Raw genomic sequence first — 23,038 nt, 5'->3', positions numbered from 1 at the left:
TAGGTGTCTGGTGCAAAAATCAGTACTTGGTCCTGCTAGTGAAGGCAGGGGGCTGGACTCAATGACCTTTCAAGGTCCCTTCCAGTTCTAGGAGATTGGTATATCTCCTATTATTATTATAATAATATACAAGTATGTGTTAGGAGGTGTGTGAAAGACTGTGTGTGTGTGTGTGAGAGAGAGACACAAATGCTGCCCCCTTAAGTATGCTGCCCGTTTAAATCGATTGGCACTCACCAGTCTGAAGCCTGTTTTGTTCAGACACAGCAGCAGCTGCCAGCAAGCTCCATCCCACTCCTGAGCCCTGTCGTGTCCCCTCCCCTGCTCTGTGGAGATGGGGTACAGGGGTGGGGGGGAGGAGGACACCCTCCCCCCTGCTCTGCACAGCAAGCAGGAGGCTCTCAGGAGCAGGTGGCCAGGGGCTCCAAGGCAGAGGGCAGGAGCAGCACAGCAGTGGGTGGAGGGGTACCTGAAGTGTACGACACTTGATAGACTGCTGGGCAGCCATATAGCTTAGAGGGAACTTAGGTCCTAGGTAGAGCACTATAATACCCATCCTAGACATGACAAAGGTGTAAATAACTGTGGAAAGGGCTATAGCTAAGGAAAAAGGTCACACTCACTTAGCTAATCACAGATTAAAAGAACAAATACTCTTGACCACAGTTGCTGAATGTCTAGGAGGAGGGTGAGGGACCAAAACAGCCCCCTGAATTGCAGACCGCATTGTGAAAGAGTGAATGTGGCCCCTCTCAAGAGAAAGGAGCAGACATGATCCTACTTAAAGCCCTTAACAAGCTTCCCTGGATGACAACATCCTCCTCCTCACTCATCTTTTTTTTTTTTTTTCCCCTCTCTCAATCTGACGTAAAAAGGCCACTCTTTCACAGAGGCCTCTCTTCTTCTGTTTTCTTCCAGCAATCTGCATGCTAATGTTAGAGCTCTCCGTGTAAATCTCCTGCAGGTCAAATGGAGGTTAACACCAACTATTTGAGTTGCTATATATAATATGGTTTTCTAACAGTTGATTAATAACCTTGTTAGTGTCTTTTCTTTTGGCTCTGTGCTATATACTAGGTTTTGGACCAGTTGCCATACTCTTCATTCTAGCAGTTTAGAATAAAGTTTCATGGCATCTCTATACAGTGTTTAAAGATTTCTTTTTAAGTGCTTGAGAAATAAATATTCACAACGAGATGAAGGAAGGAATTCTAGAATTCACAATCCTGAGCTAGCTGTAGTCTGACCTTCTGTCAGCTATTCCTAAGGGATAGCCGCTGGATGATTTTAGAAAGTGCATTATTACTCCATGCAGTCTTTCAGAGTCCTCCTGCTCTTCATTTTTATTTTTTATATACTTGCACTTGGCATTGTCCGTCTTACATCGGCTCGCTTTTTACACTTCATTTGCTGTGTGTCACGAGTGACACTTAATATAAAAAAACCTGCCTGAAACCAACATTGACGTTCTGAACTAAATAAACAAATACAAGGGCATCCTGTCACTTTTATTCTTAATGTGCCTTGTTGTGCTGACATTTGGCAGGATGATATCCCAAACATGACAATGACCTGACACCCCACCAGGCCTAGGCTAGTGGAGTAACTTGGGTTGGAAGTTTTAACCTTAGCTCCAGATTTAATAGCCTGGTCAGTGGAGCATCAGATGCAGAATGCTACTGAGATTTTTTTTTTTTAAATCTCTGCTTGCAAAGTGATATATTACCATGGTAAGTAAATTGCTCCTGGGACGTGCATTAGTTTACTTTTAAATATTAACTGCAAATTTTCACTTCAAATGTGTTTTTGTTAGCATCAAAGGAAAAGTAGCTTCCCTTAGTACTGGAGCAAATAGCACTGAAAATACAGCAGGAAACAAGAGGTGAAAGAAGCATACAAAAGCGAGCTATTGCTATAGCTAGCGTTACCCTCTCTCCTGCCCTGACTTACTTAAAATGTTGCCAAAAGTCAATCCTGAGCTGGTTGGCTGGTTTTCTTTTGATGGAGGTGTAGGCTAGCCCATATGTTGAACCTTCCTTACCTGCAGTTCAAGTGCTGGAGTCCTACCTGAAAAATCTCTATCTTACCCAGAGTTGATCTCTTTTGCTATACAAGTATTGTAAGAGGCAAATATGGCCAGCATTAATCAAAGCTGTAAGTAAGGTACTTGAGAGGGTGAGAAGCTGAAGTGGGATTTGAACTTAGTGTTATCTGCCCTTATGGTTCCCCCCTTTGACCTGTTATCCTCCTGCTTGTGGTCTTTTTAGTGACTGTCACCTCCATGAGGAGAGTAGGTGAGCTGCATTACCTACCCTGTTTTGTTAAGGACAAGATACAGTTTAGGCCACAGTTTCTCTCTTCTCTGCAGCTTGAGGTCTTCAAACCACAATTTGAGGACTTCAGTAACAGACATAGGTTAGGGGTTTGTTACAGGAGTGGATGGGTGAGATTCTGTGGCCTGCATTGTGCAGGAGGTCAGACTAGATGATCATAATGGTCCCGTCTGACCTTAAAGTCTGAGTCAAAGGAGTACGTGTCTTCCATCTCAGTCAGTATATTTACTGGTTTTCTTTCCAAGCTACAACTCGTAAGGACCAACCAAAGCTCCACATTCTGGATGTTCTGGCTTTTTTCTAGACAGAATGAAGCCCTTTCAGATCTCTTCCCAACTATTAGTCTCCTGTGCAGAACAATGACTGTCCAAGTGGATCACCAGCTCTGTTGTCATTTGCTACAACGCATAGGTTGCCACCCCTCCAGAAACATTGTCTGTGCATTCAACCAGAGCGTGCAACAGCCACAGCATTTGTAGGAAATATCCCTATTGTGGATACTTGTAGAGTAGCAATGTGGTCGTCAGTCCACACCTTTGTGAGATATTGTGATTGCTGCCGGGTCAAGGGAATATACTAATGTAGCGAAAGCAGTTCTGCAGTCCCTCTTCCAGTGAGATTCCTAGCCCCACCTCCACTGGAAACTCTACAGGAGTCACTTAGTGTAATGGACACATGCAACCACTCAAAGAAGCAAGAACGGTTACTCACCTCTCATAACTGTTGTTCTTCAAGATGCATTGCATGTCCATTATACAGCTCACCCTCCTTCCCCAAACCTCCAGGATGTTTCAACTAAGGGTCGGGTATGAGGAAGTGAAGGGTGGGCAGCATGGCTCTGCCCTTTATACCCTCACCTTGGAGCATGAGAGCACCAGGCATAGGCATGGCCTCTATGGATACTGCTAGGGAAAACTCTTCAGCACTGGTGCACGGGATGCCCACACATCTAGTGTAATGAACTTATACACCACATCTCGAAGAACAACAGTTATGAGAGGAGAGTAACCATTCCTTACTGGTATTGCCCTCTTTCCTTCTCTCGCTCTCTTTTTTTCATATGAGCAGTAAGAATGTTACTGATGTAATCTTTTCCCACTAATTGATGCTTAAAGTGCTTCTAGCAAGACTTAATTCTATTTTCTAGACCTAATATGAATAGTTTTATTATTAAATATAACTAGATGAGGCTATTTACAAAATGCAGGGATGTGTGTAGTGGTTTTGTCTACATGAAAGTGCACTGTCGCCAACACCTGAAAGCATTTTTGAGCAATAGTTCTGCAGGTATGTCTGAGGTTTGGAGACTTGCTGGCACCTAGCCAAAGGATTTTGTCTATATTTTAATGAATTTTAGGTTATTTTAATATTATTGTGTTGATTAACAAGAACTCAAAACTGATAAATTTCCAAGCTGTTCTGAAAGATTTTCTCCCCCAGCAGAGATAAAACACTGGGCCCTATTTTTCATTCGTGTGCAAAAACTGAATTCAGTGGAATTACATTATTAGTATGAGTAGAAATCAGGCAGCTATATGCTCTTCCCTGAGCATTGCATTAGGACATTGTATCAGATAACATGCTTCATCACAACATTGCAACAACCTAGTCTCTTCAATGCAAGAATCTCAATGTGCTTTACAAATGTTAATGAATCCTCACAATAGCCAATAGCTCATTTGATAAGGGGTGTTTAGACATTTCTCCTCTATTTTTATATATGCTATTACAGGAGTAGTTATTTTTTACTCTTTTAATTCTTTTTCTGTGAATAATGGTCCAGTTGCATGGAAGTTACATTTATTTTAAGTATCAGAGGGGTGTAGCCGTGTTAGTCTGGATCTGTAAAAGCAGCAAAGAATCCTGTGGCACCTTATAGACTAACAGACGTTTTGGAGCATGAGCTTTCGTGCGTGAATACCCACTTCGTCGGATACTTATTTTAAGTAAATTGACTCCCAAAACGTACAAGGTGAGAAATACTGTAGAAACTAGAGTATTGGTTTTAAATTGGAATGTGTTTTGGCAAATTATACCCATAATTCACAATCAGTGTTTCATGATCTTTCTTGAGGGTAAAATAATAAGTTAAACCTCTATCATATGGCCACAACTGCAATTTAATTCATTATTTCACCCACAGGAGAGATCATTACATGGTCCAAAATGGTTGCAGACTATTGTATGATTTGCACAATAAATCCTAATTTATAACCCATAGTGCAGGTATATTAATGCTTTTATAGTTATTGTAAGCAGATGTCTTGTGGTCAGATTGAGTGTAATTAAATCTGTTTCTGTTTGAAAAGGTTTAATTTCCTCAACTACTTTCATCTTATTTTTTGTCTATGGTGAAATCACATACAGACATTTAATGATGTATCTCTTGGGATAACAAAAAAGAACTCTGATTATTACTTTTATTCATTAAATCTTGGGCAAAGTCTAAGCAATTTGTCACTTTGTGCCATCCTTTTGTAGCAGCATATTTTACTGTCATAAAAAGAGCTTTCTTTATTAAGCCATAGATAGTTGAGCTATATTTAGATTGCGGTAGTTTCAGTTTTATGTTCCTTTCATGTAAATTCTTTTGTGACATATTGATGTATTATGTGCTCTGTGTTCTAACCTTTTGTTCAATTGACTGTTCTATCATAGCTTATTACAGTGCAGACCAAATAATTCATCAGCCATCATTTCAAATTACGAAGTTTATCTAGGGATATTTTTTTTTTTAAATATGAGTAGAGGGTTCGGGATTTCTTTTAGAATACATTCTAAAAGTGGATTTATACTATTTGTAACAGATCACAAGCATTTACTGTGTATTGAAAATCTGATTTCTAAACTGGTTATATAATTCTTACTAGGGTGATAAAAATGGTAAAATTTTTGGTGCTGAATTTTTAATGCAGGACTGTTCCAACTTATTCCCGCAGCAGCACGAACAAGTTTGAATAGTCCAGCGTGAAAAATTCAGCACCAGCAATTTTACAAACAGCTATAAATTGGCTGCCTTCTCCAGTCAATGACTATCTTGACTACTCGGTGCTGGACCTTCCGGGCTCGGTACACCACTTTACTTCAGGTTTACACTGGTGTGACTCCATTTAATACTTACACCACTGATGTTGTGCAGTGGTGAATCAGGTCCCAAGGGTTTAACTCTTGTAGCCATTCATTACTATAATAGTAAATATGTCTATACCAGTCATTAGATTTTGTTAATACATGCGCCCTTTGGAGGAAGAGTCTCCAAAGACAGGGTCCTTGTGATGGGAGGTAATTTAATTCTTCAGGTTGGGATGTTAGGATTCTGCCATGAATCTGTGGGCAGGGGAATAGGCTTGGACTATGGATGGATTGCTGCTGATAGGATTGAACCTCTGGAAGACACTTTCTAGAGTGCTTCAATGCCTGTGGGGAATGGGGGCTTGTCACTAAATATCATCCCCTAGCATCACTCTGTAGTTGAGGATGGGTAGGCCATGGCTGTGGGCACAGCTGAATATTCCTGTTACATGGAATGTAGCTGTTACGAAGCCACCCATAAATATATATCTGTAGACAGGATAGGACATTTTGGAAGAAACAGATAAATGGAAACAGATAAATTATCGTATTTAGCACCCACTCTTCTGTTGTGAATGTCGAGACAATATTAATTGAACACCTAGCTCCTTTTAATGGGTTAATGCTCATTTTAAATATCAGAATGAAATAAATGCCACACAATTACTAAAATAGTCTTTCAAAATGTAAGACAGTATGTTGTGGGGTGGTGACCACTCTGTAACACCCCCTGTTGGCCAAACACGGGCACTGAAGGCACCCCCTCTTGGTTTTCCTCCGTGAGGTGTAGCGCCTTAGCTTTCCAGACACGAGGCTGTTCTCAAGATATGACCAAGTCACAAACAAACGCTTCTTCCAGGGTAGCACAAGTCATTAAAATTCCCGGCAAACACAAGTTTCTTCTGCCTTTCAGGAGCTTCTCTTCAGCCATGGGCTCCGTTCCCAGCCCCTTTCTGGCTCTGAGATAGAGCGCTCACCCTCCAGGCCATTTCCCCTGGAATCCTGTCCTCATCCCCTGCTGGGCTCTGTTCCTTGTGTCCTTTCCTACTCTGGTATAGAGCACCAGGCCACAAGGCTGGTAGCTTTGAAGTACCCAGCCTCCTGCAGACCATCACTCAGGGCTTGTCACAGGAGCCTGCCTGCTCTCTGTGATTCTGCTCCAGACTGATCTCTCTCAGCCCTTCTTCTGTGAGCCAGGTGTCCATTAAAGCATCATCTGACACCCCTTAGCCCTGCCCTCTCAGGCTGGGAAGCAGCTAATTAATTATGGCATATATGGGGCTGGTCCCAATTCTCCTTAAAGGGACCAGTCACATTGTGACATCATCTATCCGTAATGAGTAAATAAATCCCAGAACAGTGTATCCTAAAAAGAAATATTCTAAAATTCAGGCTTCCTTTCTTGAAGGGCAAACTTCCTCATCATAGAGCTGCTTGGTATGTTCTATACCTGGAATGGTCTAATGGTCACTCTATGAACTAAAACCATTTGGAAGGGAAGAAGTGCCTGACCGTACACACACACACACACAAAAAAAAGGGAAGAAAAAGAATTTGTACTGTTGCTGTGTTGGAAAGTTGGAATAGTGTTACCAGCAGGAAAGAAAAATACTGGATTGTTATACACAGTATTCAGTGGCATATCCTAGAAATATGGATCAACTAGTAGACATTATGGAGGCACTGTTCAGGCCTCCATAGTTAAAGCAGTGTTGATTCAGCCTCTTGAATCTCTGAAAGTAAGATTCAACTTCTGTGTAAGTACAACAATTCCAGTGTATCTTCCTGAAATTTGCAGCACATAATCTGTGAATAAAGATTGAATTTTCTGAGGGTTTTCAAATAAATGTCAATTAGTTTGAGATAAAAGAAGATCTTTTGAAAAAATTATGCTGTGAGCATAGTCTTTTTTTATGCTAAGAGGACTCGGGGGAAAGTGATAGGGTGAGCAACGAACATTGTGATTAATTATGAAAGATGGCATCATAATGGCATTAAAGTTGCCTACTCGTGCAGATTGGAGCTGCACAAAAGCTGAGTTTGATTAGCTCTATGCCATATTGTGCACATTGATTTACATGCAGTATCTTGAAAAAATTAATGATGAATTAAATGATTAAATTACTCTGAAGTATTGAAATATTTACATTGTCCATCATTTAAAAAAAATACAGCTTAGGGCATTTTCAGTAATGTCTGTGTGGAAAGTGAAATGTCTAGCTACCAACATTGGACTAATTTTACATTAATGTAACTACCCGTCTTTCCTGTTAAAGATCGTGGTTCAGGCAGTTACTAAATTCCTCTGCTTTTTGCATTGACATATAGTGTTGAGTAATTTTTGCTTAATCCCTACGAAACTTCTGTTTCTTAGAAATACCGGGCATTTGCTCAGATTGCTACTAACTCCTATTGGACAGCACTGCGGAACCAGTGCACGGGGTGGGGACAGCACATGGAGCGCTTATGACTTTCCCTCCGCCTAGGAGCTGGAGGGACGTGCTGGCCACTTCTGAGAGCTGTGTGTGGAGCCAGGCAGGGAGCCTGCCAGTGCCGCCAACCGGACTTTTAATGGTTCGGTCAGCACTGCTGACTGACTGTATTCCAGTCAAAAACCGGACACCTGTCAACCCTATAATGGAGAAGCATTGTATTTTTATTGCTAATGAAATTGAAACTTGATTAGATTATGCAAAACACAAAGGAAGTGTTTTAATAGATGTGTTCAGTGTAAATACCAAGTGTTCTTGAAAGAAATGGAATAATACTCATTCTCTTTGCACAGTTAAGGTGCTGGACTATTTCACTCTGCTCCTGTGTGAAATGATTTGGAGTGTGGGGACCACATTTTCCACTATTCCACTGCTACGTATGGGGCTCTTTATTTAGAAAGAAAGTATATCACAGGCGCATCCTACCTTTTGTGAATTATAAGTATTAATGTTTCATATTCAGTAAAATTGTCACAGAAAATAAATTAACCCGGCATTTTCAACCTATAGCTTTTCAGGGACTCTTTGAAACTTCGTAATGGTTGATTTCAGAAGCATACCTTCTTGGCTCCTACTCAAGCACTGATCTTGTAGAAGTAATCAACATAATTCTGAATTCCCTTGGGTGGGGTTTTCGAATGGAACTTGTGACTTTCAATGGGATTTGTTCTCCTAAATCACTTAGGCACTTTGGAAAATCCCATCCCCCATCTAAATAGAGTTTCATAATGTGGTGATTAGGGCATAGAATCTGGTTCTTCTTGGAAAAGTTTCTTTAAATTTGAGGATTGCAGTTAGCCTGTTATTTATATGTTATAGTTTGGCTGTGCAGACTTGTCAAATCATCTTCAGGTCTCTTAGTCTTTTTGGATGAGCATGATGCAAAAAACTACTACTGTGAACTCCAAATGAACTGGCAATTAATGTAGTCCATCTCTGAAAGCAGAGCTTATTTCCCTAGTGTCATAAACAGTTAAGGGTTAATTCCTCTTTTACCTGTAAAGGGTTAAGAAGTTCACATAGCCCAGCCAACACCTGACCAGAGGAACCAATGTGGGGGACAAGATGTTTTCAAAGAGGGAGGAGGGAAATGAGTCTTTGGTCTGTTCAGTAAGTTTGTGCTGGAGGAAAGGATCCAGGAATCAGCCATCTAACATTTCTTAAAAGTAGTAAGTGTTTAGAGAAGGAAGGTATTAGATTATGGTTATTTTCTTTTGTGACTTCCTTTTGCATAAGAGGGAGAATCAAATTGGGTTTCTTTGTGTAACTTTAAGGTTTTTGCCCAGAGGCACATCCTCTGTGTTTTGAATCTGTTGTCCGTGAGAGTAGCTTGCATGCTAATCTCACAGAGGTATTCCTTTCGCCCCTTTTCTTTAATTAAAGTCTTCTTTTAAGAACCTGATTGATTTTTCCTTGTTTTAAGATCCAAGGGTTTTTTGGATCTGGGCTCACCAGAAATTGGTGGGAGGTGAATCAGTCTCAGTCCTGCCAGGAAAAGGGGGATAAAGACTGGGGAAATATTGTGGGGGAAGACAGCTTCCAAATGACTCTCCCATAAACGTTTGTTTAAACAATTCGGTGGTGGCAGCTACTAGATCTAAGCTGGTAAATAAGCTTAGGGGTTATCTCATGCAGGTCCCCACATCTGTACCCTAAAGTTCAGAGTGGGGGTGACAACTTGACACCTAGTAAAATCTGTTTATGGTTATTTGCTTGGAAAATGTAATGATAATAGTAAATTTAAAAGCTACTTAATTGAGTAACCCCAATTTAAAATGAAGAGTGACCGGTTATAGAGAGTGCAACTGTACTGGCCTTTGCTTTATTTTCTAAAGAATCAGTACTAGATGTCAGAAAGTTTTATATTTTGGCAAACTCAAGCTCTTCATTTCATACCACACATAATATCATATACTATAGCTGCTTCTCAAGTGAAAACATATATTAAGTCAGGAGGAATGTTGCTTTTATTGTGTCTTTTGTGTACTTGTGCATTGAGCAAATCTGTAAAATCATTTTGGCTCATCATTGGGGGAAAAGAGGAGAATAGTGGCTTTTCAGGTGGCTGGTTAAAGCAAACATGGGTTTTTTTTACTTCCCAAACTGGGGGTGAGTAATACAGAAAGATCTCTGTAGCTCTTAAACATTGATTGCTAGTGAATTAATTATAATTAATACTGAAATCTTGCTTTCTTGTTTAGAATATCTTTTACAACAGTCTGATCTGTGACTTCATGTGGTGTTTTTTGTTATTGTTTTGTTTTTCTCCTTTAGTTTGAACAGGAAAACAAGCGACTTGTTGGTGAGATGAATAGCCTATTTGATGAAGTGAGGTACAACTTTCTCTTATTTGCTGGGTTTGCATGTTTAATCACCAGGGTCCCGTGTTCCAGGGCTACAGAGTCCACCTCTTGCTAATATCTTGCTCCAGAATATGAGCTTTAATTTAAAAAACTGAAGTCCATAAAGTTGGGTATAAACCTTGAAAATGTGAACTGAATGTAAACTCGTGCCATGTTGTTTCCTGAGTCTGCAGGCAGCCTGAAAATAATCTCCACAAGATGTTTGATGTTTCCATTTGATGGATTATGTCTGAAACTTAAATGTAGCCATTTAAATATTAACTGTTTCATTGCTGATCATTTTAATAGAAACATCCAGATTGTTTCCCTATAATGCCCAATTATCTCCCATGCTTCTCCAGATGAAAAAGACCCAACTGCCCACCTACGAAACCCCATCTTTTCTCTGACAACTTATACCATACATGTGTTTTCAATACAAGTCTTCAGCAATCAAAAATTGTAAACATGGGGTCAGCTTAAAATAAAATAGATATGTCAAAATAACTAATCTAAGGGCTACTGTAGTTGTATTATTCATTTCCATATCATTTTGATAACACTCTTCTCCCTCATTGTTAATATAAGTGAAGCTGCTACAGAACTTCCAGTATACTTCAGCACATCTGCAGGCTCCATTCCCTCTCACCATAAACATGGAATATTTGTCCATTACTGCTAACTAAACAAATTGCTGATAAAATGACTACCTTATTAATAGTGTGATTTGCTGGGTTTGAGGATTTGAGTCTAGAGTGAATCTACAGTGGAAAATCTTTGCACTAACACAATGACATATCTGGGGGGGTGTTTTTGTTTTATCAAGACAAATTGAAGGGAAAGTGGTTGAAATCTCCAGACTTCAAGAGATATTCACAGAAAAAGTCTTGCAACAGGTAAAAAAAACATTTGCTGCTGTAACATCAAAATGTCAACAGAAATAACTGAACTGTATGCTTAAGAGAAATGAGCTCTTCCTGCAGACATTTCTCAGCTGTGAAACTGCTCTGTGTCTTGTTAGTTGCATTATGTTATCAGAGATGTGAATAAAAGAAAACACAGACACGGAGGAAAAATGGAACTTAAAAGTCGTGTTTCAAAGTCAAATACATGATGGCTTTTCCTGCATAATATTCTTAGTAGATACATCTTCCTAGTAACATTAAAAGAGAAAAACTCTTGAATTAACTATTAAGGTCCCTTTGCCTCAGAACAGTGTATTATTAATGTTGTTACTTATGCTCAGTTAGTGGCATTTTGGAAACTAAACATCTTTCCTAAAACAACTGGTGAAAAATTATATGCTACACGTAGGTCTGATACAAGGCTACTGAAGTCAATGGAAGTTTTTCTATTGATTTCAGGCTCCTAGTGACATAGACAGAAAATTTAAGATTTAATTAACCCTCGGTCCCTTGAAGATTAGTAAAGATTCATATAAGATATTAAGACACATACTTTATTTCATAGTTGTGATCTATTCTGACCCAGATCTTTACAGTTAACATTTTTCTGCAGAATTTGTCATTGTCTTTATGGAACTCTTGCTCAACAGGACACCGAAATTGACAATATTCATCAGTTAGTTGTGGGTGCAACAGAAAATATCAAAGGCGGCAATGAAGACATAAGAGAGGTAATGTTACTAAGTAGTGTTTTGATGCATTTCTTGCTGCTAGCTATCAAAGCATTTTTGCCTAAGCAATACCCTATACCATGGCCATATTTGCAACTTGTGACTACCTTAGGGTATTGATTAACAATAGTAGTGTGGGTGGAAGCTACCTGGATCACTTACACTGAAGTGTAGTCTGTGAAACTTCATGTTTCACTAATGTTGATCTGAACAACCACTGGGACCTGTAAACGTTGCTGGTCTTCACCTCCTTGTTGAAGATGAAGATGACCCTGCGCTGCATGTAGTCACCTAAGTGTCCCTAAGGAGTTTGGTGGAAGAAGACACCACTGAAATTGATGGAAATATAGTCTTGATACATTATCTTGCTCCGAAGAGGCCCTTCCCCATATTGCATAAGATCCTGTTTATAAGTTCACTTATCTAAATGCCTAAACATGAATTTAAGACCCTATCATTAGGCACTTATTTTTGAAAATCTGTTTGGGACTTTATTTTCAGAGACTTGATTTAGGATTGTTATTTCTCAAATTCGGTTATCCAAAAGGTATCATGGTGTAGCGGGCAGAGCATATGATGGCAAGGATGAATTTTTTTAGACTAATGGTCAGTAGACTAAATAGATTATTATTAATATTCAGCACTCAAGTACAATGCATCTCATTCATCGCTCTTAAAGCATCTTCATTTTACAGCTTGTGGAACTGAGGCACAGAGAGTGTAACTAACTTCCCTAAGGTCACATAGCGTGTCAGTGGCAGAGCTGAGACTAACACACAGATCTTCTGATGCACATTAACTTGAGGAAGTCATTTAACCTCTGTTTGTTTCCCTACCTGTAAAAACTCTAAGAGCCACAAATGAAAACTTCTCTACTTAAGAATTGAGACTGATACTATTAATGCTAGTCTATTGACATTTAAGTCTAAAATAACCCCCCATCCTTACCATTTCAGTTGAAAAACAAATCTTGGAATCAATGTTTGCTATTTTGAACTTGGTCATTTACAATATTGCCTTGACCTAGGTTAAATCAGCCCTCAAGTAACAGCTATTAATTTATTTAATCACTGAAGAGCTTTAATAGAACTGTTTAGAGAAGCTGTTTCTCTTGTTCTTAGAAAGTCAATGTTTGGCATTTAAATAGATAATGTATGCATTTTTTAATCAATTCTTAACACTTTCTTTAGAACTGTTCATTAATGTGCATGCCATATGTTCTATCATAAACTAACTCAGCTATAGTGGTAGGATGGGGGATTGCTTTTTTCCTTCAGTTGACTCTGCTTTTGAAATTTTGAGGCCTGAGTCATGGGGGGGAGAATCTAGAGAAATATGGGCCTAACTCTTCTCTGAGTGAAGTCAGTGGCGAGTTTTGCCACTGGCTTAAAGAAGTGCCAGACTGTGCCCAGATGGACTGTTGGTTGAGTCATATTATGGGAAATCAGTATTTTTAAGGAGAAATAGTCACTAAGCTCATATCTTCCTACAGGCAATCCAAAAAAATGCTGGATTTCGAGTATGGATCCTTTTCTTCCTTGTAATGTGTTCATTCTCCTTGCTTTTCCTGGACTGGTATGACAGTTAGGCTTTGTTTTATTATGTGTTGTTTGTACAAGATTTAGACATTCCTCCTCTCAAAGCAGGATACGCTATTTGCAAATGTCATACTGTTGTGACTGGAAAATATTTTCTAGCAAAAAAAGTGTGTGTACACCACTCTTGCAGTGAAAAGATCAACACCATTTAAGTCCTCTCAGCAGCTTCATAAAACAAAAGATAGTCTTCCATGGCTAAAAACTTTGAATCAGCTAGCAAGTAAAAAGCAGGCTCAAGTTTAGTAAGTTGCAAGAAATTTTCAATAAAATGTAAATTATACATTTAGGAAATTGTAGCCCACCAAGCCAATTAGTGGAAAGTTCACAATGTAGACAGGATGTACAATGAAGAAAACTTGCAATGCAGACAGGGTTGAGCTTTTCTCTCTCTTGTCTCAGATTTCTTTAGTCACATCACTCACTACAAATTGTAATAACCTTGTACATCTGTGAAAGCCATGCCTAATCCCATGGAATTAGTTTGTGCAGGGGTCATTTGTATTTGTTGGAAAGTAATTCTCTTAAACACTGTTATAAAGCTTTACTTACATGACACTTCTTAGAACCTAGCATATGTTAAATTATAGTAAACACATTGTGATGCAACTGATGTATTGATGTTGGAACAAAGCTGAAGAATAGATAACACAGAAGCCAAACTTTTTGAAGTATTAAAGTTGTTAACTACCTAATCCAAAAAATAAACCCTAGGAGCTTATGACCCACCTCCTGTTGAAGTCAGGGGGAAAACTCCCATTGACTTCAAGGGCTGCAGGATCAATCACCAAATGAGTTTTATGTTTCCAGCTGCCTGAAATTTTTGAATGTTTTCTTTTGAGGATAGTAACTAGTCTCACTGTTCAGCAGATGGCTGTACAGTGAAGTTGTTTACTGGTCTAAGTTTAAGGGAAAATATATTTAAATCACATCTCTGGAGGATAATAATCAAATCTTATAAAATTTGAATTCATGTTTTTGGTAATTTTGATTTAAAAGTTCATTTTTACTGTGTCTTGGGAAATGTATGTCAACATACTGTATGCAACAGGCAATATCATCCTTATTCTTTATTTTGCATGAAGTGAAAATGTCAAAAGTTACATGTGAATTAATTTACATTCAATAAAGTACATGTCTACTAGCAGACAAAATATGTTATGTTTTAATGTGTTTACATGAGTTTGAACTTTTTTAAAAATGCAAAGAAAATTTTGGCACATAATTTATTGCTTTTTATGCATTCCACAAAGCATAATAAACAAAGCTTTTAGTAGTTCATAACTATATAATGCACACTCATTGTTATGTTTGGTATCAAACCTATAGAATTGAGAAGCAGTTGCCATTTTGTACTTTATTGGTATGTAAAGTTCTTGATACTAAAATACATCGATAATGGATTAGAAGAAAACCCAAAAGTGGAGCTGACCAAGTTTGTTCTACACAACTAGACAAATAACCAATGGTTTCCTTTCATTTTTGTATAGTGTCTACAGCAATGGAACTTTTGACATGTCCACTAGAAATATCACATTAAATAATATGAAAGGAAAAGTGAATCTCATACCTAAAAGCTTCACACGCTTATTTTGTCTAACTGGCAGATTAATAAAATTTTTGTAATGCGTATTTAAGATTAAATGAAAAAACATTGTTTCATACAAAATAAGAAATTTGTCAATACAATGAAACATCAAACTTGAACATGCACCCACAATATACTAGGTTTGTCTACATTTTTTCCTCCAAAATCATAAACGAGGTATGCTTCTTCACTCAGTTTTGACATGTCACTTTAAAACAGCAAGTAGCGTAAACTAATACATTAGTTTCACTTGTGATGTCCTGTAGTTTAAAAATCGGAAAATTGCAAACAGCATAGTTAACTCAAAGCGATTCAGAATGTATATATAAAAAGGGGAAAGTGTTAAAAAAAGTTACTCCCTCTGTCATATCAGACAAATTAGAGGGCTGACTACATCTAGAATGAAAGGCTTTCTGCCTCTTTCTTCGGTGTGATCAAAGGATGTCCTTTCTCATCAGAACACCCTCCAGTTCATAAGTTGCTTTTGCACAACTTGAACAAATCCATAACTAAAAACATGTCTCTCGTTCCACTGTGTCCTATCTAGTTTGTGTTTCAGTGCACATCCTTACTAACATACTAAAGCCATAGTGGGAATGTAGTGAAATTTTGTTGACAGTAATAATAAAACATTGAGCATGCCTTGTTGCAGAGAACTTCATCATCACTTACAAATCAACAGTGAAGAAAAATATGCTACCTGACAGTTTTTCTTTCTCCATTCTAATCATTACAGCAAGTCCTTGATATCAGCTGTGAGCTGAAAACAAGTTTTAAATACAGCTCTTCGCTAAATGAGAGATCACTCTAGTTACGGCTATGGTGTTTCAGTTTGCAAAAATGGCTATGTAATAAAAACCAAAAGTATCAGTTCAGACAAAGCACATTATGTGAAGTCCAAACCACTGAAAAATCCAGTGAAAAATTGTCAACATCCAGTAAATTGCAAGAATATCTAAAGTTGATTTCTTAATGTTGAAAATGGTGTCAGAGCTCTAAAGCGATGCTGATATGCACCTTATTTTATGCCCATGAATGTTTTGTAGCAAGTTTTATTTTTTGCAAAGCAGTATCAGCAAACAAAAGCAATTACACCATAAACATGAGTAACCTCTAAATTATCCATAATTATATTTAATGAAAAGTTCCTTAAAGTCCCTTAGTTACCTTCAAATGACAATAATAATTATCTTATCGCACTAAGCTGACTTCTCAGCAGCTTCAGTCTCCTGTTCAGACAATTTCTCTTCTGACAGTACTGTCATCCATGGAGACACTGAGCGTGTGATGGTTTGTTTGGCCAGATTGTAGTGGTTTATGACAGTGTAAAATTTCCCTCGAGCGGTGGAGTCTTGTTCAGAGTAGTAGTTCTCTAATCCAGCTGGAATGCATTGATTATTCTGGAAGAAAATCCACCATTTACATTAGAGACTGTTCCAAAAGACAAGTAATTTCTCTTTACAGTCTTCATGATTTACTTGTGCAAGTCTAGAAGCACAGGACTGGCTCCAGGCCCTAGCGCTCCAAGCGCATGCTTGGGGCAGCAAGCTGCGGGGGGCGCTCTGTGGGCGCCCCAAGGGCGGGAGGGCAGGCTGCCCTCAGCAGCCTGTCTGCGGAGGGGCCGCTGGTCCCGCGTCTGTGGCGGACCTGCCACAGGCACGCCTGCAGGAGGTCCGCCGAAGCTGCGGGACCAGCGGACCGTCCGCAGGCACGCTGCGGAAGGCGGCCTGCCTGCCGTGCTTGGGGCAGCAAAATTCCTAGAGCCGCCCTTGTAGAAGCAACACCAATATTGTTGTAATGATACCACTATATACTGGTCTCAATAATCCAAATTTATTTTGGAATACGTTCCTCACTGTGATAACCTCCTACATCACATCTTATTTTCATGAGTCCCAAGAGGACAACAGTCATGCAATTGTATTCCACTATACTTCAGTACAGTTATTATACAGACACTCTAAAATAGCAGACAACATCAAGCAGTCAAATTTAGTTTGTTACATTAACAAGGTTTTTAAAAATTTAAGGATCTTTAAATTTCTAGAACCAGAGCTTTTTGGTGCCTCTCAATTCAACAGTTAGCTAATTCAAGCAGTTAAAGCTACAATTCCATAGTTAGATATGGCTGTAGGCACTTTAAGAGCCTGGTTTCAGTCTGTGTTGAGTAAAAGCTAACAAATATGCTGTTGCCAAGCTATGAACACACTATGACAGTGTAGTAAACTTAATGCCACAGGAAAAAATATGCCTATATATGTTTACCCAAAAAGAAGCCAAGATTTTCAAAAATACATGGCTGAAGTTAAACATGGATTTAAGAGTTTAGGCATCTAAATATGGATTTCAGAGCCTAAATGTAGCTACCTATTTTTGAAAAATTTGTCAGATGGGGACATGTGCATGCACGTACATGCTTTCATTAGCTGTTGGCTAGCTCTAAGCTATCATTCCATTCATGCTGTAGTAAGCAACACCACCATTAGCTAAGGCAATTTCAACTCCAGTTAGGAGGCTAGTTCAAGTTAAGATAATGAAGGAAAATATAAAAATCTTTTCCTAAGGTATTGGTACTTGCACTACTCAGATCAGTCTGAGGAATGAATAAGTCTAATTATGTCTATCTCAGCTAGAAACACATTTAAAAAATGTTATGTTAAGTCTCCTTACAGAAATTGAATATTTATATAAATATTCCAATACACAATACATTTTAATCGCATTCTCCCAGAACTCCACAACAGCAACAACATTTAGTGGCAGCACTTCTCAGGCACAATAGAGGGCATGTTAAAATTACAACCTTAATGACTAGACACCACTTTAACAGCGTTTACTTTTCTGTTTGTCAGGATCCTCATCTTAGTAGAAAAGAAAGTGGCTTTTAACTAAGTACCAATAACTTGGATTCCCCAAACAGCTTAATATTTAAAGAGACAGAAAAATAAAACACGATATTCTGGGAGATGCAATGAAAAGTGTTAATTTAGAATAATGTGTGTCCCCTAAAACGTTGGGGTAGAGCATGCATTAGATAAACACTCACCCCATTCTGTGGGTCTCACACACACACAAAACTTAACGAAAAAGTAAAGGCAAACCAAAACTATGAGGTTGTATAGGTTAAATCTATCAAGAAGGGTCTGAAGAATAAAATATTGTGGTAGGTCTGACCAGTGCAGGAGGCATTGCTGCCACAGGGCATTTGAGTAAACTCCCTTTTGAAATCCTTAATAATTTGTAAGAACACATTGGAGTTGACTTTGCAGTTCTAACCCATTCATCCATTTGACAAGGGACAGTGGCTCTACCCAACAAGATTCAATCTACCTAGATTTTCCTCTTTGTCTTATCACTAGCCTAGAACTGGCTCCATGGATTACGTCCTAGCCCCACTGAAATCAATAGAAGCACTGCCACAGCCTCAAATGGGGCCAGAATTTCACTGCATCGGAGCGGAGTCCTAGGCTCATGCAGAGTCCCAGTGAAGTCAATGGGGCTCTGCATGGACACAGTAGTCATAGCACCCAGAGACAGTTGGAGGATGGGAGCCGTGGTGAGGAATGGCAAGGGCAACTCTGGGATAGTGATTATTTTGTTGTTTTTGCTCAGCTACAGCAACCGCATCACCATTTGGAAATATCCATTCTTAATGTGAAAAAACTAGAATAGTTTACATTAGCACTAAAACAGAAAAATGATTAAAATACTTCTGTAGTTGGCATTTATGGCAACTGTGCTTTCATTATAGACAAACTGGAAGCAATGTACCATTCCCTGACTTTCCTGCACTTACATTTAAAACTGATACACATTCACTGTGATGTAATAGTTATAGAGTGTGTGGGGAGCCTTAAAGATGAAAAGGGCTGTATACATTTAAGCTGTTATTAGTGATTATTTCACCCATCTGTGGAATGTGTTAATATGTGGGGAAGGGGAGCACAATCCACTTGCCTAATTAAAATTGGAGGGGCAAACAGAACAGAATTGCCAGCATTAGAACCAAGCCAAATCTTGCAGTTCAAAAGGTACCACAGGATCTTTAATTGATCATAAAGGCACTTCATTTTGTCACACCCAAACAATAGCTTCCCAAGGGGCACAGTATCCCCTATTTCTATATCTATATATATTTTTACAGTCACAAATGTACACAGCACATGGCAGAACAGCTTGAGACACACATACTAGAGATTCCATCTTGACTGGATTCCTACTCACAATGAAAGGATTTTGGCCCTTTGAGGAACTAGTAGGTGTACCTATCGTATGGCTCAGCCTAGAGTCCTTGAACATTCCCCACCAGTAAGGTACTGGTTGTAGCCAACAAATGAGCTCCCTGTTGTAAATGTTCTGTGGGGCTGGTTCCAGAATGCTACCTGTCCTGCAGTCTTTGTCTTAGTTCAGGACATCAGCCTGTATCCTTTTTATCTGTTTTCCTAATTCACAGATTATCACCCCTCTGTGTTACTTTCTTACATAGAGACAGTGGGTATGCCTCAGGTCTGGGACACTGGTCTTTTTCACAGCCTGCTGCTGTAGCTAGTCATAGGTGGAGCTCTTCATGCCGTGGCAACTGTGGTTTCTAGCTCTACTTGAATTGGGCTGTATCAAGATGGCTTTTGAGTTTTCTTGAGGTTGGCTGTGTTGATGACCTCAGTGCTTCCTTTAGGAGGAGAGTGATTCTCCATTAACTTTGCTGTGTCAATAGCTTCAGGTGTAATGTGCAAGGCTGTGCTGGCCTTTAGCTGATGTACTGAAATTGTTTTGACCTACTGTCTCTGGGTTCAACAGAAGGCAAGTACTCTGGCACCTGGGGCCAAAAACTCCTTTGTGCATATGTTAAGGTAACTCCAAATCCTGGAAAAACTGACCTAGGCTGTTTAGATGAGAGTGGAATGACCCAGGTCTCCAGCTGAGACTCCTGTAAGTCTGACTTGTACGTAACCAGTTAAGAGTGCTTCAGAGGTGCAGTCTACCTCGTGGCAGATATCTGTGTTAGGCTCACACTGTCAAAATTCACTCAGCATCTAAATAAGCCATGGCCTTATGTCTACTGCCTGGTGGAAGGAGACTTTATTGTGGAAAGGCTTAGAGGCTATAAAACTATCCCAGAAGGCCAAATTGGGAGCCAACACAAGTTTATGCTATTGAGACACTGGCACAAAGTTGCACCATCATGTTTATTTCAGAAGCAACAAGGTTGGTCCTCAAACTCTCTGGGACAGGATCACTGACTCCCTAAAGCCTCACACTGAGAAACATCAGGTATTTACTGTGTCTCAGTTCTTGGTTGTCGAGGTACAGAGCTGTCTCACAATCCAGGAACCTCTGGGCCTTGAAGCAGGAGTCAAGACACCCGCATGATATGGTGGCGTGGTTGTAAAATAGGTGCAAAGCTATTCCATAGAGCATAGCTACTGGAGCCTTGACACAAGTAATTCCAATGGATAACATGCCATGTGATCAACATCTCAAGGCAGCTAGAGAGTGACGTGGAACTGACAAAGCATCCATGACATTTAATGATCAAAGCAGTGTCTTACTGCCATGAGATTTCCACACAGCTGTGCTCCAAGCATGACCAACAACATTGACGGCCTCAGATCAGGCAATGTCAATGCAGCTGGTGCGTCATGGTCTAAGCAACTGTACCGTTGCCATGGAAGATGACAATGTAGCATTTGTAAGTGCACACAGACACTTTGAAGCCTTGGATCCACAGAACAATGTAAAAGTTTGAGACAGTGGAGCCTGAGGCATCCTTGACATAGTAGGACTGTCCATCTCAGCCAGGCATTGATTCAACAAGGGCCTAAAAACAAGTTGTTTCAGTTTGAAGATACCCCACAATGTGTGGGCACCAAAGCAGAGTAGAGTAAACTAAGTTTGACTCAAGGATGCGGCAGTGTAGTCTTTATGCAAAGATTCCCCTGGCACTAGAATTACTGATGCAGGACACTTTACCCTTTGCAAGCAAAGCACATCAGCATCCTAAGCTGGGGACGTCAATGCAAGCAAAGTTAGCATGGACAGAGTCTGCCCAAAGAGCTTCATGGTCAACGTAAGACAGTTAAAGTAATCTTTGTTGGTGCAGACTTTTCCTTGGTCTCAGAATGTGACATTTGTGCAAAGCTTTGCCTCATCTTCCAGAAAAGAGGCAGAGGCACAGGCACCAGAGACTGAATAAAGTCAGCATCATGTGAGTTTTAGGCCTCATGACATGCAGATCAATTACTGCAGTGTAGCTTTGATATTCTATGGATTTACCTGACAAAAATATAAGTTTACAATCCCTTGTATCATGAGATGGTCATAGATCTAAACTTCCTTTTGGAAATAGTCTCCACAAAACCCTCACCACTGGGAATATAACGAGCTATATATACCAGTGCATTAAACAGCCAGAAAGCTTTGAGAGCCATGGGAGATCCCACCTGTCCTTTGTTAGAAGGACAAGACCAAGAGTAGGAATCCAGTCAAATAATATCCTCAGAAATGCTGAATTAGAGGTAAGAAGTTTTCCCTTCACTGACCAGTCAAGGTAGAAAAGGCAAGCAAAGACAAGAGAGGACATGGAACAGCAATTCAAGTAAGGGAGGATGTAGAGCATTTACTGCTGAGGAGAATATGATACAAGTCTTCCTGGAAGAAATAGCCTTTATTACAGTAGCACTTAACAGGCCCAACTGAGATAATCATTCTAGGCACTGTACAAAGACATTGAAACTCTCAGAGCAGGGACTCTCTCAATAAGCAAGATGGACAGGTTAGGAGAAAAAGTATTATTGTCCCCATTTTAAAAATGAGACACGGGCAGAGAGAGAGAGCAAGTGACTTGCCTAAGGTCACAAGAAGTCTCCAAGGCAGAAACTGAAGTCTGATCTCTTGAGGCCCTGAACTCAGACAGGGTTGCTAAGTGAAAGCCTTGGTATCTGTGCCACCAGGAAACTAGCTAACACTCCCACAAACAGAAGCTGAACTTGTTGGCTCAGCAGGATCAGCTCACTAGCAATAGACTGCTGACTGGACACATCTTAGCATAAAGCGTCCTGTTCCTGCCACAGCCCTTGTGTGAGCAGCCAGTTGCTAGGCCTGCTGCTGACCAGACCCATGAGACCAAGTTCCTGCTTCCTGGCCTGGTTCCCACCCCTTGTGCCTGTTACCGTGTCCTGTTCCTGCTTCCTCACTCCAATTCTGGCTGTGACCCTTGCTGTGACTCCTGACCACAACCCTGGGCTCTAACCACTAGGTCAAACCACCCATGTTACAGGCCTGACAGGCCCAGTCGTCAAGTGCCTTAAACACAAAATCATGTATTTATTTTAAATAAGAATTTAATGGAAAAAAGGTAGCTTAACAGAAAGAAATGAAAGGATGTTGTTAAAAGCTAGCAGTATAATAAGAGGCAGACAGTGATGGTGGTGAATTTAGAAGTGAAAGAAATCACACTGTTCAGCTGTATGTCCAGAGAGCGAAATTAGTCACCAGGCTCTTGTGAGAATTGTGATTCTAGTTCCAATCTCTTTCTCCCCTTCCTTCCTAGTCAATTCATTCTCTATTATCTTCATGCTACCTCCCTACCCTTTAACACGGTGTATGCAATTACATTAATTAGCAAAGATTTTTTCCTATAAATATATATTTTTCCTTTATTGGATCTTTGGGCCTGTTCCCGTAGGAGGCAATATATACCTAAGGTGGCCATTGTAGCATAAGGTACTCCTGAGGGCATTCTGCACCAAAAAATTAAAAATTCTGTGCACAATATTTTAAAATTCTGCAAATTTTATCAAATAAATTTGGAGGCTCCAGCATGGCATTGGGGAGCACAGGCCACTGGCTGAACAGAGGTGGGAGATCACTCTGCTGCTCCCACCCCCAGACAGACTCAGCAATGAGGCTGCACCCAACCCTGACACGGCACAAGGACTGAGCCTACCCCAGAAACACCCCAAGGCCCTGCCCCTTCGCACC

General features: G+C 39.8%; 2 protein-coding genes across 8 annotated transcripts in view; one reads left to right on the top strand and one right to left on the bottom strand.

Moving 5' to 3' along the window:
* The window catches only part of STX18 (syntaxin 18), a 90,737-nt gene extending 76,113 nt beyond the window's left edge, over nt 1-14,624 (top strand). For 3 of the 5 annotated variants that reach the window (XM_045017273.1, XM_045017275.1, XM_045017276.1), the window contains 3 exons: nt 10,172-10,230; nt 11,066-11,135; nt 11,795-12,222. In XM_045017273.1, coding sequence (XP_044873208.1) covers nt 10,172-10,230; nt 11,066-11,135; nt 11,795-11,995 — 330 coding nt within the window. In that variant the 3' untranslated portion in view covers nt 11,996-12,222. Of the gene's footprint in view, nt 1-10,171; nt 10,231-11,065; nt 11,136-11,757; nt 12,223-13,367 lie in introns of those variants that run through there. The other 2 variants (XM_045017274.1, XR_006579486.1) reach the window with 2 other exon arrangements.
* NSG1 (neuronal vesicle trafficking associated 1) overlaps nt 14,016-23,038 on the bottom strand; it is a 31,965-nt gene continuing 22,942 nt past the window's right edge. For all 3 annotated transcript variants that reach the window (XM_045017277.1, XM_045017279.1, XM_045017278.1), the window contains one exon: nt 14,016-16,458. In XM_045017277.1, coding sequence (XP_044873212.1) covers nt 16,258-16,458 — 201 coding nt within the window. In that variant the 3' untranslated portion in view covers nt 14,016-16,257. The remainder of the gene's footprint in view (nt 16,459-23,038) is intronic.

The sequence above is a fragment of the Mauremys mutica genome, chromosome 5, assembly GCF_020497125.1.
Source record: "Mauremys mutica isolate MM-2020 ecotype Southern chromosome 5, ASM2049712v1, whole genome shotgun sequence".
Classification (NCBI taxonomy): domain Eukaryota; kingdom Metazoa; phylum Chordata; order Testudines; family Geoemydidae; genus Mauremys; species Mauremys mutica.
The sequence above is the reverse complement of the archived record's forward strand: the minus strand, read 5'-3'. Positions and strand labels throughout refer to the sequence as shown.